A 12,912-nucleotide genomic window follows, 5' to 3' on the forward strand; every position below is an offset into this window, starting at 1 on the left:
TCTTTTAATGTAAGCGCATGCATTGTCAAACTAAAAAATAAATTACACAAAAAAGGCTTTGYTTAAATAGCATAGGTCTTTTCTATTGTAAACCAAACCTATAAAACTGCTTGCATTTGCAAATTTCTGTTACCATTAATCTACTGCTTTGGTTGTATGCAATCAAATTTTTGTATGGTGGTGACTATAGAGGCTAATTTTCTTTCTTTTTTTTTTTCATATAACAAATGTGAGACAGAATATTTTCTACAATTTTATAATTTCTCTATATGGTTATATTTTTAAATAATATGTTATAGTCAGACTGCTGGACACCAATGACCCGGAAATGATGAAGCAGGTAAGAGGATGGATGGATAAAGATCACCTGACTTGCAGTATCATTATTTAACTGAAGGTGGCAGCAGTGTGCCTTTTGGACTTTAATCTGCCACGAGTTTTAAATCTCGCGAGGAAGACGTTAGACGCGTTCTGATTGGCTCTTTGTGAATTCGTTTCAAACATGGCAGAAACACGAAGAGATGGGGCGCAGTGTGGACCGCATTTTCAGAAAAAAAGAATAAAATACAGCCCAGAAGAGGAGGCCGACCTCGAAAAACAGCATTTCTGGAGAATAATCGATGCTTTTAGGTTTTACAGGTAGAAGAAATGTGTTTTTGTTCACAAAGAGAGGACGGCAGCATTAGTTAGCGGCATATGCCTTTGTTATTTCCTTAGCTCAGTTAACTTAGGCTTTATTCAGGCATTCATTGCTTTCTGCTCCGTAGATTAATCTTGTGTTAAGCGGAATCGTTTATTTACTCCATAGTTTCGTTTATTATTGTCCTATAACAACAACAACTAATTAATTTAGAACATACCGAAAGAAATTTGAATTTTTAACTTTTAGTTTCATACATAACTTTGTCTACGTTTTGACATGTAAACCAAAGGTTGAGTAAAAATATACACTATTCAATAAACCTAATAAGAACAAACATTAGGAAGACAAAAATGCCTACACAGTAATGTTAAAAATAAACAAGAGTTGTGGGAGGAAGGGGAGAGTTTTTACAAATTAAGTTTGTTACGCTAAGAAACAATTTCTGTGGTAAGATGAAAATATAAATTTGAAAACTTGAGTCTTGAATGTGTTGAAACCATTAAAGATATTAAAATGCCAAGTCTTTCAATTAAAGTTAAAATTTTTAAACAATTTAAACTTTCAATAATATCTGCTGGGAATTAAGCCTTCAATATAGACCTTTGTGGAGGGCTGGGTTTTCTTAATGTTAAAGTCCTTTGTTGTCTGGATTTAATATTAAAATGCATTTTTATGTGAATGTCATCTAAGTTGTTGAAATATTGCCACCAGAAGTTATAGGACTGAGCCACATATTTTAATAGATTTTCATATGGGTGTTATTAAGGTCAGAGGAGCGTTTGTGAATCAAAAATCATGATGAATGTAAAAGTAACTACACAGAGAAAAGAGAATGCATATGAGGCTGAGAACTAAATGTTTCTTTTCTCTTTCAGAGTCCATGTCCAGGAGCAGGTCAAACGAGCTGAGCTACAGTTTTGGAGCCTCTCACAAAGGCACCAGGCTATGCTGCCAGATGTTCTGTCCAACCTGGCCCGGGTCAAAGAGTGCGCCAAACACAATCAGGAGATCCTGGAGGCCATCGTTCACAACAGCCTCCACATGTTTGAGAACGTGGAGTATGGTGACAGGGTAAGACTTCACTTACACTGGGAACAGACGCTGCGTACCCACAGAGAGACTGCATGTTAATACCATGCGATGTCATGTTATTTAGCTTTTTAAAAATGTTTATTTTAGCAGGTGGATCCGAGGAAGGTGCGCTCATCGTCCACGTTCGACATGGACAAACTGAAATCCACTATAAAGCAGTTTGTCAGAGACTGGAGTGAAGCGGGCCAGGCTGAGAGAGACTCCTGCTACAGACCCATAATACAAGAGATACAGAGACTTTTCCCAAGTGACCAATAGTAGGAATTGTACACGAACACGCTGACAAACACACACACAGCTACACAGAGCTGCATAATGATGCTGTTAACACAGTAGAGGTAGCATGTTGCGGTAATCACTCACTGTCTTTTTGTTGTGCTTAGGTTTTTAAGAGCATTTTGTCTTAGAATATGTGTGATTTACTCAGTCTTTTCTATGTGATATGTGCATTTTGTGCATTTTATTATATCAGTGATGTGTCTAAGGTGAGCGTGCTGATTCCGGGAGCTGGGCTTGGTCGCCTTGCCTGGGAGATAGCTCAGCTGGGTTACATGTGTCAGGGCAACGAGTGGAGCTTCTTTATGCTCTTCTCCTCAAACTTTGTTCTCAACAGGTAACGCATGCATTCGCTGTGACTTGAACCACTCGTTATTTATTTTTGCATCTTTTTTTTGTGGATAAAATTGTCAAATGCATCTRTTTATAATCAAAAGGTTGCATGTTCTTTAAACTCAGCTAGTGTGTCTGTCGATGAAACTCTTTGCTGCGTGTTCTGCAGGATAATGCTTCGCATTAGCTGATTGCTTTGAACWTCTTCATTTAGGTGTGAAAAGGTGAATGCTCTGACTCTGTATCCCTGGATTCATCAGTTCAGCAACAACAAAAAGTCCTCTGACCAAACACGACCAATCAGATTCCCAGATGTGAACCCCCAGAGCTTGCCTCCGAGTTCAGACTTCTCCATGGTAGCAGGGGACTTTGTGGAAGTTTACACTGAACCAGGTATACGAATTAGAATAGATCTTTATTTCAAAACAGACATAAAACTAACAAAACAGGTGTGTGTATATATAGGCCTGTCAAGATAACAAATTTTACTGGTCGATAAATTGGCTCAGAAATTATTGCGATAAACGATAATAGTGTTAGAGACCATTTTAAACTAATATAATGATATAACAACCCCTGTTTACGAAAGTTTCTGTTAAAATTTACATAGTGTAAAAAGAAAAAAAACAGCTGTCTGCAATCCCAAGGCGTCGCCAGCTGTATGGTGTCAGAAAACTGAAGAGGCTCCTCTGGCTAAATGCCTGTTCACAGGCTTTCATGCTACAGAGGTTGGAGACCACGTGCCTGGCAAATACCTGACACCAGAGTTCACTTCTCTCTACACTAAGAAGTAAAAGAGAGGGAGACACGAAAAAAAAAAAACAAAGCAGGCAAATGAAAATCATTGTCTTCATTTTAATTTATCTTCCTCAGTTTAATTTATAATACGATTAATTGATTTATTGTTTATTGTGACAGGCCTATGTATATACACATACAGAAATATACATTTTGTCCGACTAACAAGGCCGTCTATGAAAAGGAGTAGGTTAAAATAAAGCTTAACTCACCCCTTCCTCACTTTTCAGTTAATATTATTCAGATTTTTATTTTTGTTAAACCTTCTTTATCTCATTTATAGCAGAGATGAACAACAAAAGCATATTTATTTAACAGCACAGTGTTTCACCCCATCTAAATATCATCTACGTCCCTCATCCGCCATATAACAACTCATAATGCCTTTTTTAGTTTTATGTTTTTAAAACTGGTTGATATTTTTTTACGTTTCTTCAGTTCATTATTCCATAAATCCACCCCACACACAGACACGCACATACTTTTCCCCGTGTTACAAACACTGTTTAATTTTAACCCCTCGTAATTCATAGCTTCTCACTCTATTACAAAACATTCTGAAGATTTTCTAGAATTTCTTTACTTGCTTTAAATGTAAATTGTGCAGTTTTTAATTGAATCAAATCATAAAATTTCAATATACTTGACTTTTAAAAATAGTGTTTTTGTGCTGCCAAAACCCCACTGTATGATTTATCCTAATTGTTCTCTTTTGTAGCTTGGGAAGTGGTTGTAGGTTGCTTTTGTTGTTAGGTTAAGCATAAGTTTAGCTGTCTCAGGTAATATGTAAGTTAATAAGAAATATTAGAATCTCTTAGTAATGTTATTTAAAAGTTGTTTTTGTGTGTTTCCTTCAGAGTCCTGGGACTGTGTGGCCACATGCTTCTTTATAGACACAGCTCATAATGTCTTAGAGTACTTGGACACCATCTGGAAGATACTTAAGCCTGGAGGTGTATGGATCAACCTTGGTGAGCCTGCATTTATTTAAATAAACACTCCTGAAATACACATCAACAAAAAGTGAGCCAGACCTCAGTAACTGTAGCTGCAGTCATTTTAAAATAACATCTTCCTTACAGTTCTAAAGATTTATATATTTAGAAACAATAAAGCAAATAACTCTCTCCTTAAAGTTTTCAAATATTTGTCAGTAGAGTGATAATGTGTGGTTTTCTTTGTTTTAAATATATTTTAAAACCAGGTTATTTATTGGCTGTAAATTATTGTTAATGTTTGCTGTGTTTAAGGTCCCCTTCTGTATCACTTTGAGAACATGGTCAACGAGCTCTCTATTGAACTTAGCTACGAGGACATAAGGACAGCGATAGTAAAGCTGGGCTTCCTCATTGAGGTAAATAAGAGCTTTAGGTCATTTTTATCAGTTGACATCATGTTTATGTGTTTGATGATGTTTGTTTCTCATACAGGTGGAGAAAGAGTCCATGCAGACCACCTACACAGAAAACGAGTGCTCCATGCTAAGATATGTCTACGACTGCGTCTTCTTTGTGGCACGGAAACCTAAAGAGCTGCACTTGAACGGTCAAGACGACGGGCAACAACAAAGCTTTCTCCCTTCTGCAAAGTCCTCGTGGCAAGAATGCAGCAACAGACTAACGTGACATGAATTTCATTTAGTTTTGACCAAAAATGACCTTATTAGATGAAATTAAATGTTGACTTCAGTTGAAAAGGTTTGATTTGTCATAAAGCAAAATGGGCTCTCAAAAGTGGACAAAGTTTCACCCCAAGAGATAAAACAAAACAAAACTGAACATGAATCCCCATTTTGTCTCATTTGGAAAAAGGTTTTCAACTACCTGGGTTGTTTTTAATTGCCTGAGCATCGAAATGCACTCTGCATTTATGTAGAATATGATATAAGGAAGTCCAGTTGGCTGATTTTACAGATGTTTTGTGTTGAAAGAGTGGGAAGGCTTGTGCAATGACAAGTCCATTTAGAAGATGTTCTGGTCGTTCACCTCTGCGATAGTGTAAAGCAGGCCTTTTATTACATCAGTACTTTACTTACTCTTTCAGTCAAATCATCTTCCATGAAATAAGCCCATCACTTAGCATTTTTAGAAGGGTTGAATGAAGAGTTTGCCTTACTAAACTACTTTTTACTCCATTCATCATCTTTTGCCACAATGTATGTGTATAAATATGTGTGGTCTTGAAATTTTGAACTTTTATTTATTCTTTTGGCGCCAATGACTAAAAAAAGATTTTTGTTAATTGGTCACCTTTTAGTTTTAAGGCATAAAGTATTGCAGTACTGTACATGAGTTTTTTTTTCTATTTGTCTGCTTTCAAGTCATACTTTGAAATAAAGCCAAGCATTTTTGAAATTCGTGGGTTTTATTAAATAAATTTACGTATAAAAATCGTTTAAAAACCTTGAGAACTTCTGTATTTCAGAACTTGCATGTGCCTGAACGCACTATATTTTTTAAAGGCCTGTAATGGGCCCGCCACCGGAAATGTTGTAGTGGTGGGCGGGCTTAAGGCAGAAGTGCTGTCTTCTGATTGGCGCTTTCTGCTTCACGATAATCCCACTACCGGTTTTCACCGTGTTTTGCACACACTCGTGCGCACATCTACAGTAAACAGAAGTTCTGGTTGAAGCGCCTTAAAGCGTAGACTTTATGGCCAAGAGACGCGCTGAGAACACGCTGCTGCTCGACTCTCCCGGCAAAAGAAAATACAGCCGGCCGCTCTGCAGCGTTGACCTGCAGCTGGAGAGCAGCGCGTCTCCGACCGTCGCGGGTGTGAGTCCGCCGTCCCTGCTAGCCTTGCTGGGAAGTCGCTGCAGAAAAAGATCGCACTTTTTCGAAAACGAGGAGCAGCCCGGAGAAGCAACCTCGCCTCTCAAGAGCTCACTCTGCGTCTCAAAGAAGGCTGCTGCGGATGTTTTGACGGAACGGGTTTCTGGAAGCTTCCAGGACCGTCGTCAGACCAGCTCCTGCACAGTCACAAACAAGAAGAAACGAGCCCGACAGGACAGCCGGTGTTCAGACACTGTTCTGTCTACAGTTGGTGATAAAGTAGGTTACACAATGCCTGGCTTTAGTTTCAAAGCATAAAGATGATGAACTTTCCTCCGTGGAAAAGTAACTTATAATGTAATGTGTGTAAATGTCCACCAGATGTCGCTACTTTCTCAGAGTAACTTATAATGTAATGTGTGTAAATGTCCACCAGATGTCGCTACTTTCTCACTATAGAGCACGTTTCTGGTCCATATAATGAGTTATCTGACCATTTGAATTTACAGTAAATTAACAATATTATCAAATGTGTCTCACATGTTTACATTTAATTTGATATTTTCTTACAGACAGCGGAAGACACTCCTACTGAAGACAGCATGTACAACTCATTCCAGTATTGGAGAGTCCCCTTACCTGAGCTGGACCTCTCACTGCTGGACGATCCCAGTGATGATTCACAAACAAAAACCAACACAGTAGTCTCATCTTCTGATGCTATGGAGACCTGAAGGTGATAGGCACAGCAAGTCTGGTATTTGCTACGATGCTTATGTTGGTGTCCGATTGTTGCTTCCGATTTGGGAAATGGCTAAAGGGCAGTTTCTCCTACCGGTAATTATTCACCACTTTGAGCATTTTAAATCTGCACTATCTTAAAAATTAAAATACTTAGACTCTTCAACAGGACTAGATTATTCTACACTGATTTCAGAATAGTTGAAACCAAGTTTTAGTTTTGTGAAACTTAAGTAATGGGCCATATTCATACTTTTTTTGCATTTGGAGCACACTAGTCCTTGTCGAGATTCAAAACTACAACCTAGACTCTTCAAACCTGGACTACATTAGTTATACTAATAGCAGAATATTTAAAACCACGTTTGAGGTTTGTGACACTTTTCTTGGATTTGTAAAACTTCAATATAGCCAATTCACAACACGTCATGTCAAGGCACTCTATGAATAATGGTAATTCAAATCCAATCAGACATACATTCCAATTAATCTTTTACTTTTCCATCATCATGGAGCCACAGGGGACAACCCTCTGCATTTTACCAAGCATGTGTGTAGCAACAATGGAGAGGAAAAGCGCCCTTTACATTGGAAGCAACCTGCACCGTGATCAGCTGGGGAGCAGATACACAACACTGAAGCAGAAGCATTGAAGTAGGAGTTGTTAAAGAAAAGCAAAATCAACATCAGGAAAAGGGAGAACGTTAAATTGTTGATAGCATTTTCTCAGCTGATGCCCCCCTACATGAAGGTATCATAGCTAAACATAATTCAAGACCACATCCAGCTATAATGAAGAAAAAAAGTTAAAAGTTGAAATAACAACAAATGGTGCAAATTGGAGATAGGATAGGGAGGGGTTGAGTTCTAGTGTTGTACAGATGCATAACAAAGCACCTTTTATTGAAGTTTAACAAATTCCAAAATTGGTTTTAAATATTCTGCTTTAAGTCCAGGTTTGAAGAGTCTAGATGTAGGTTTGCATCTGTGCCAGGTCTAGTGTGATCCAGATACAAAGTGCTGAAGAGCTTTTATTGAAGTTTAACAAATCCAATAAAGGTTTCACAAATCTCAAACTTGGTTTTGAATATTTTACTATAAGTGTAGAATAATCTAATCTAGGTTTGACGTGTCTTACATTTTAATTTTTAATCTAAAGCAAGATTAAAGATGCTCAAGGTAGTGGAAAATGTCGGTGGAAATGCCCATGCCCTTTGGCCATTTTCCATATTGTGAGCTATGATCTGAAACTAACTTCAGCGTTGTGTATTTGCTGCACTGTTGTAATCAGGCAAACAACGAGGTATATCAGTGGTATATACCTCATTGTAGACAAACCTGACGAGGGAAGTGTGAGAAAGCAGACTGACACATCAAGACCATCCAATGTACATGTGGAAAAAAAGCACATGGATCCCTCAAAGTTGAAAATTAGGGAGCCTCAAGCTGTCAGCAGCTGAACTCATGATTTTGTGGCGACCATAATAAAAGCCTGTGGAAAACTAATCGCTTTTCTTTTCTTTTTAAATATATTTAAATAGTTCTAATCAGAATAATAGTTTTTCATACATGTTCAAATGTGAGGTTGGTTGTCAGTAGTTGCCATCAGATCATTTTAATTGTAAATGCTGGTTTTGGAGAACAATATACGTATAACTAACAAACCCCTGGAGTTTGTAGTTTTTGATGCTGTATTTGCACTGTTTTAATTTGAAATAAAACCATTTTATATATTTCTGTTTTTGTGTGTTTTCTCTGTGTTTCAGGGACATTTTAAGGGGGAAAAAAACTAGTACTAAAACACAAAACGTGCCTTCTGAGCTGAGTAAAACAAAAATTCAGACATGTTTGTGTTCAGTAGTTTTTTCTGAGACCTGAGGAGACAGCACCTCCACCAGTTGTTCCGGAGGTGAAAGTGTGTGTTTTATTAGGAGGTCATGAGCTCCTTCAAGGCTTCTTGGAAAGGCTCGGTGCCCTTTGGACCTGCAGCTGATAAAAAAGCAATGATGGGGAGAAGGGATTTGAAGGAAGGTCTGTAAACGTTTTGAACACGGTTTAACCGCAGAGCACCGTCATGGTAAGTTCAACAGAGGAAAATAAATTATGTAAATTAACTAAAGTGAGCTTTTCTTCACCGGGTGTGTCTGCAGGAAGCTGCGTGAAAACCTGACCCAGGTTATTTACTAAATCAGCAGATGTTAGCAATTAGCTAACTCGCGTTAGCTTTGGTTTGAATGTTAGTTAACCAGAAACCACATAACTTATTACTGAACTTTTGAGTGTAACATACAGATTTAAATTTGAATTTTAAATAATTTATTTAATTGTGCCAACTTTTCGTTTAGTTGCAAAGAAAGCTTGAAATTGATATTTGTGATTGAAATAAATGTTAAAATCCCAATTAAACAGAATGTATAACTTGTATATTGGTTCTGTAATAAAAGTTGAAGAATATCAACACATAATCATATGTTGTAATTTGCTCAATTTTATGGAATACATCTGTAATCAAAATTCTTAAATTCAAATTTTAGGTTTTAAAATGTAAACTCATTCATTTGTAATTAGAAAAACGAAATTAACGAGGAGAAAAAGAGATTGAGAAATTTTTTATTTCACAATAGGCCACCAATGACATTGTATTGTAAACAGAGGTTCAGAGTTTAACACATAAGCACGCCGCTATAGGAAGGAGAAAAAAAAAAAAAACACCATTGCAATAAAACATTTTAGAGGCTTGAGGACTATGACAAATGAAAATTTCCACGCTACAAAGACGATTAAAAGCATTGTTTTGTAGCTTTTAGTAAAGTAAAGTAAAATGCAAGTGTCTTCGTACATGTCCTGATGCATCTCAGTAATCCAGGTAGAAAAAATCAAGAAGAAAAAATAGGTCCTCTGGATGGTTTCTTTAGTGAAACATTTCGTCTCTCCTCTAACAGACTTCTTCAGTCTGAGAGTTTCAGGTGAACTCAGCCTTATAAGCACTGCCTCCACATGGTGGACAAACAGGTTGGTCACATGCAAAAGAGGGCCATCGCCTAACAATAGGCTTGATTAGCTCTACTGTTCATAGAGGGTCATGCGCCCCAACACCTGAGTATCGCTGGGGCCCTGATTCACACCTTTTGCTCACAGGGGGCTGAGTCATACTTGCAATAACAGCATTGTAGGAGGAGGACAACTGAAAACGGAGGCCTCCACCTCTATTTAATGGTGGATGGTTTTTCTTCACAAAGATGGCTTCCTTTATTCCTCTCTCAAACCAACGTTCCTCTCTATCAAGGATGAGAACATCTTCATCCCTGAAAGAGTGACCGCTGGCCTGTAGATGAGTCTAAACTGCAGAGTCCTGACCTGATGATGTAGCTCGTCTGTGCTGGCTCATTCTTTTGAACAGTGGCTGTTTTGTTTCCCCATTATATGACTGATCACAGTCCTCCTGGCACTTAACAGCATATACTAATATTACTCTGTTTTTGCAGGGGAACTGGATAAAAATAAAAACAAAAATACAAAAACAAACAAACAAACAAACAAACATGAAAACACATAAAACTTCTTCATCTAATTGCTCACACTTACAGTTGATATTATAAATGAAACGTGTCAGAGATTTTCTGACTGAATATTTAAATTGTTATTTATTAAGTAGGACACATCACTGACATGAATAGCAGTGTTGCCAGATCTCACGAGAAACAAGTAACCAGCTGAAAACAAGCCCCGGCAGCAGACCGGGGAACGGGGCGGGGTCAGACAGTAGGCGGCGCAGACGTCTGACCCCGCCCTCAACTCTTAATTAATTAATTAACCAACCCCAGATGCTAAATTCTAAAGTGAACCACTCCCAATGTTTCAAGTGTCACATTAACACCACGCTCCAGACAAGCCCCTCACTCTTTATTATATTTTCCCCATATTTTCTCTGCTTATTGCAACTCATTCTCACTGTTTTGTCACTTATATCCAGAGGTGAAAAAGTAGTTTTTGCTCCGACCAAAAGAAAAAAAAAATCTGGCTGATATTGATCTCTCTCTCTCGCTCAGTTCATGAAATTTAATCAGCAAATTCCAAACAAATTAAAACGTATCAATATTTTACTGTACTCTACTTGTATCCCAATTCACGGAGCGTTTTTTTTTTTTATGTGTGCACCACCTGTGTAAAATGTCCCTGTCCATTAAATCAAGCGCACCAATCCCCACTGTTTTGGAAACAGGGTGTCCGCGGGTCCTTGAAAAGTTTTATTTATGTTTCTAAAATAAGGGTCTTTAAAAGTATTGAATTCATGAATAATGTGTAAGTTAGTCTTGAATACGTTAGTCAAGGGTCTTAAGTTTTGTCAGGCAGGACGGATTTAAGTTATTCGTCTCCGCTGCGGATTTCCTAAAAGTGAGGAGAGGACTGGATTCGAGGAGGAGAGGGAAAAAAAAGTTGGGGTCTTTTATCCGGCTGGATTTGACTGACGCTGATTTCAACCAATAAAGAGAAAGAGAGTCACTGTTTTAGCCAATCAGAGCAGAGAAGGGCGGGTCTTACAGTCTGTAACAGAGACTGCAGGAGTAAACATCGTTTTCTTTCTACTTTTTTCAAAGATGAAGCCTCAACCCGCTACCCTAACAGAACCGTCCGTCGCCCTATGAAGGTGAAGTAATGTAATAAATTATTAAACATTTAAGAATTAAACGCATGTGTTCGCGCATGAGCACTCCATTTCAACCAGCGGCGCATACCTGGTACACCGTTACACCCAGCCCACCCATCCTCCCGGACCGAGCCCCGACCTAGTTAGTCTAACTTTTAATGTGTTCCGAGCTTCACCGTTATCTTACAGGCATGTTTAAAGACACGTGTAAATTGAGCGCGTGGCTCTTTCTTCTGTATATTAATGACTACTAGGATTTCTAAATTGCTTAAGTCAATTTTATTTGCAGATTATACTTTTTTTCTGAAGAAAATATTAGAAAGGTGTTAAATGTGGTTAAAATTGAATTTAAAAAAATAAAAAAAGTTTTAATAGTAATAAATTATCCCTAAATATTGATAAGACAAAGTTTACGATATTTTGTAGGACTAACAAAAGTATTGATGAAGGTTGTGCAATACAAAAAACAGAAGAAATTAAGTTTTGGGGGTTCTAATTGACAAACATTTGTCATGGAAATCTTATATAAATTATATAAAAGGTAAAATATCTAAAACAATTTCTGTGATAAATAGGGGAAAGGATAAATTAAATAAAAAGGCTTTGGATATTTTGTATAACTCACTGCTTGTACCATGACGTATTGTGTGGAGGGATGAGGTAATGCCTGTAAAACATATATAAATTCAATCTTTCTCTTACAGAAAAGAGCTGTTAGAGTTATCACTGGAGCTGGATTCAGAGATCATACAAACCCCATATTTACTGAAGGTTAATGATTTCATTGAGTACAATATCTTAAAATTCATGTACAGAGTTCATAAAAATATGTTACCTAACAATATCCATAGCAGATTTATCAAAAGAGAGATTATATATAAAATGTGTTGAGACTTTTGAAAAACAGATTCAGAACTGTATTAAAGGGAAGATGTATCTCAGTTAAGGGTGTTAGTTTGTGGAACGGTCTTGATAGTGAGATAAATCAGTCAAAATCTTTTTTTGTATTAAAAAACTTGAAAATTACAATGATGAAGTGTTATAATATTGTCTAAAGTATTGTTTTGTTATAATTTTGTGTGTTGAGTTACTTTTGTCGTATGCTGACGGTGAACTTTTGAGTTGGTGGTTGATTTTTATTTTGCGAGTACACTGTAAGAAAAAAATAACTGAGATTATTAAAAAAAACAAAGCAACCTTCTGCAGTAAGAATTTTGAGTTTTCTCAATGGTTTGCCATCCAATTGTCCCAAGTATAATTTCATCGTTGAGCCAATTATATTTATGTTGTTTGCTTAATTCTCTCAATTTCCAAATCTTAATTTTGCCAATTTAAATTTGATTACTGTCTGAATGGAGCCATTCATAAAATTACAAAAAGCTAATGGACCACATATAAAATTTTAATTATGGTCAATTAATTTAACCTGCCAGAATAATTACAGGAAGAATTCATGTTTTTTTTTTGTTACTTTATTGAACTGTTAACCAATACATACAAATGTTTAAAACCATTCAATGTTTTCAGTAACAGAAATTGGATATTTTTGGTTTCTCATTTTAACATTTGGTTCAAACAAGCAGCTCATCAAACAAGAATGACAATGAGAA

At 37.0% G+C, this 12,912-nt stretch overlaps 2 protein-coding genes across 3 annotated transcripts; both read left to right on the forward strand.

Annotated features, from left to right (window-relative positions):
• The first annotated feature begins 487 nt into the window (after positions 1-487).
• Positions 488-5,496, forward strand: carnmt1 (carnosine N-methyltransferase 1). 2 transcript variants are annotated; one of them, XM_014012037.1, is made up of 8 exons: positions 488-639; positions 1,519-1,714; positions 1,823-1,992; positions 2,208-2,348; positions 2,559-2,737; positions 4,000-4,113; positions 4,393-4,496; positions 4,573-5,496. In XM_014012037.1, exons 1-8 carry the CDS (start codon positions 503-505, stop codon positions 4,765-4,767), a joined length of 1,236 nt encoding a protein of 411 aa, XP_013867491.1. In that variant the 5' UTR covers positions 488-502; the 3' UTR covers positions 4,768-5,496. The 2 variants fall into 2 exon arrangements, with proteins under 2 accessions (XP_013867491.1, XP_013867492.1); XM_014012038.1 differs by having other exon boundaries at positions 1,826-1,992.
• Positions 5,497-5,707: 211 nt separating this feature from the next.
• On the forward strand, positions 5,708-8,387 carry wu:fa19b12 (uncharacterized protein C9orf40 homolog). Its single transcript, XM_014012039.1, has 2 exons — positions 5,708-6,192; positions 6,486-8,387. The coding sequence occupies exons 1-2, from the start codon at positions 5,794-5,796 to the stop codon at positions 6,645-6,647; spliced, it is 561 nt and encodes a 186-aa protein (XP_013867493.1). The 5' UTR covers positions 5,708-5,793; the 3' UTR covers positions 6,648-8,387.
• The last annotated feature ends 4,525 nt before the right edge of the window (positions 8,388-12,912 follow it).

Source organism: Austrofundulus limnaeus, unplaced genomic scaffold, assembly GCF_001266775.1.
Source record: "Austrofundulus limnaeus strain Quisiro unplaced genomic scaffold, Austrofundulus_limnaeus-1.0 Scaffold88, whole genome shotgun sequence".
NCBI classification, from domain to species: Eukaryota; Metazoa; Chordata; class Actinopteri; order Cyprinodontiformes; family Rivulidae; genus Austrofundulus; species Austrofundulus limnaeus.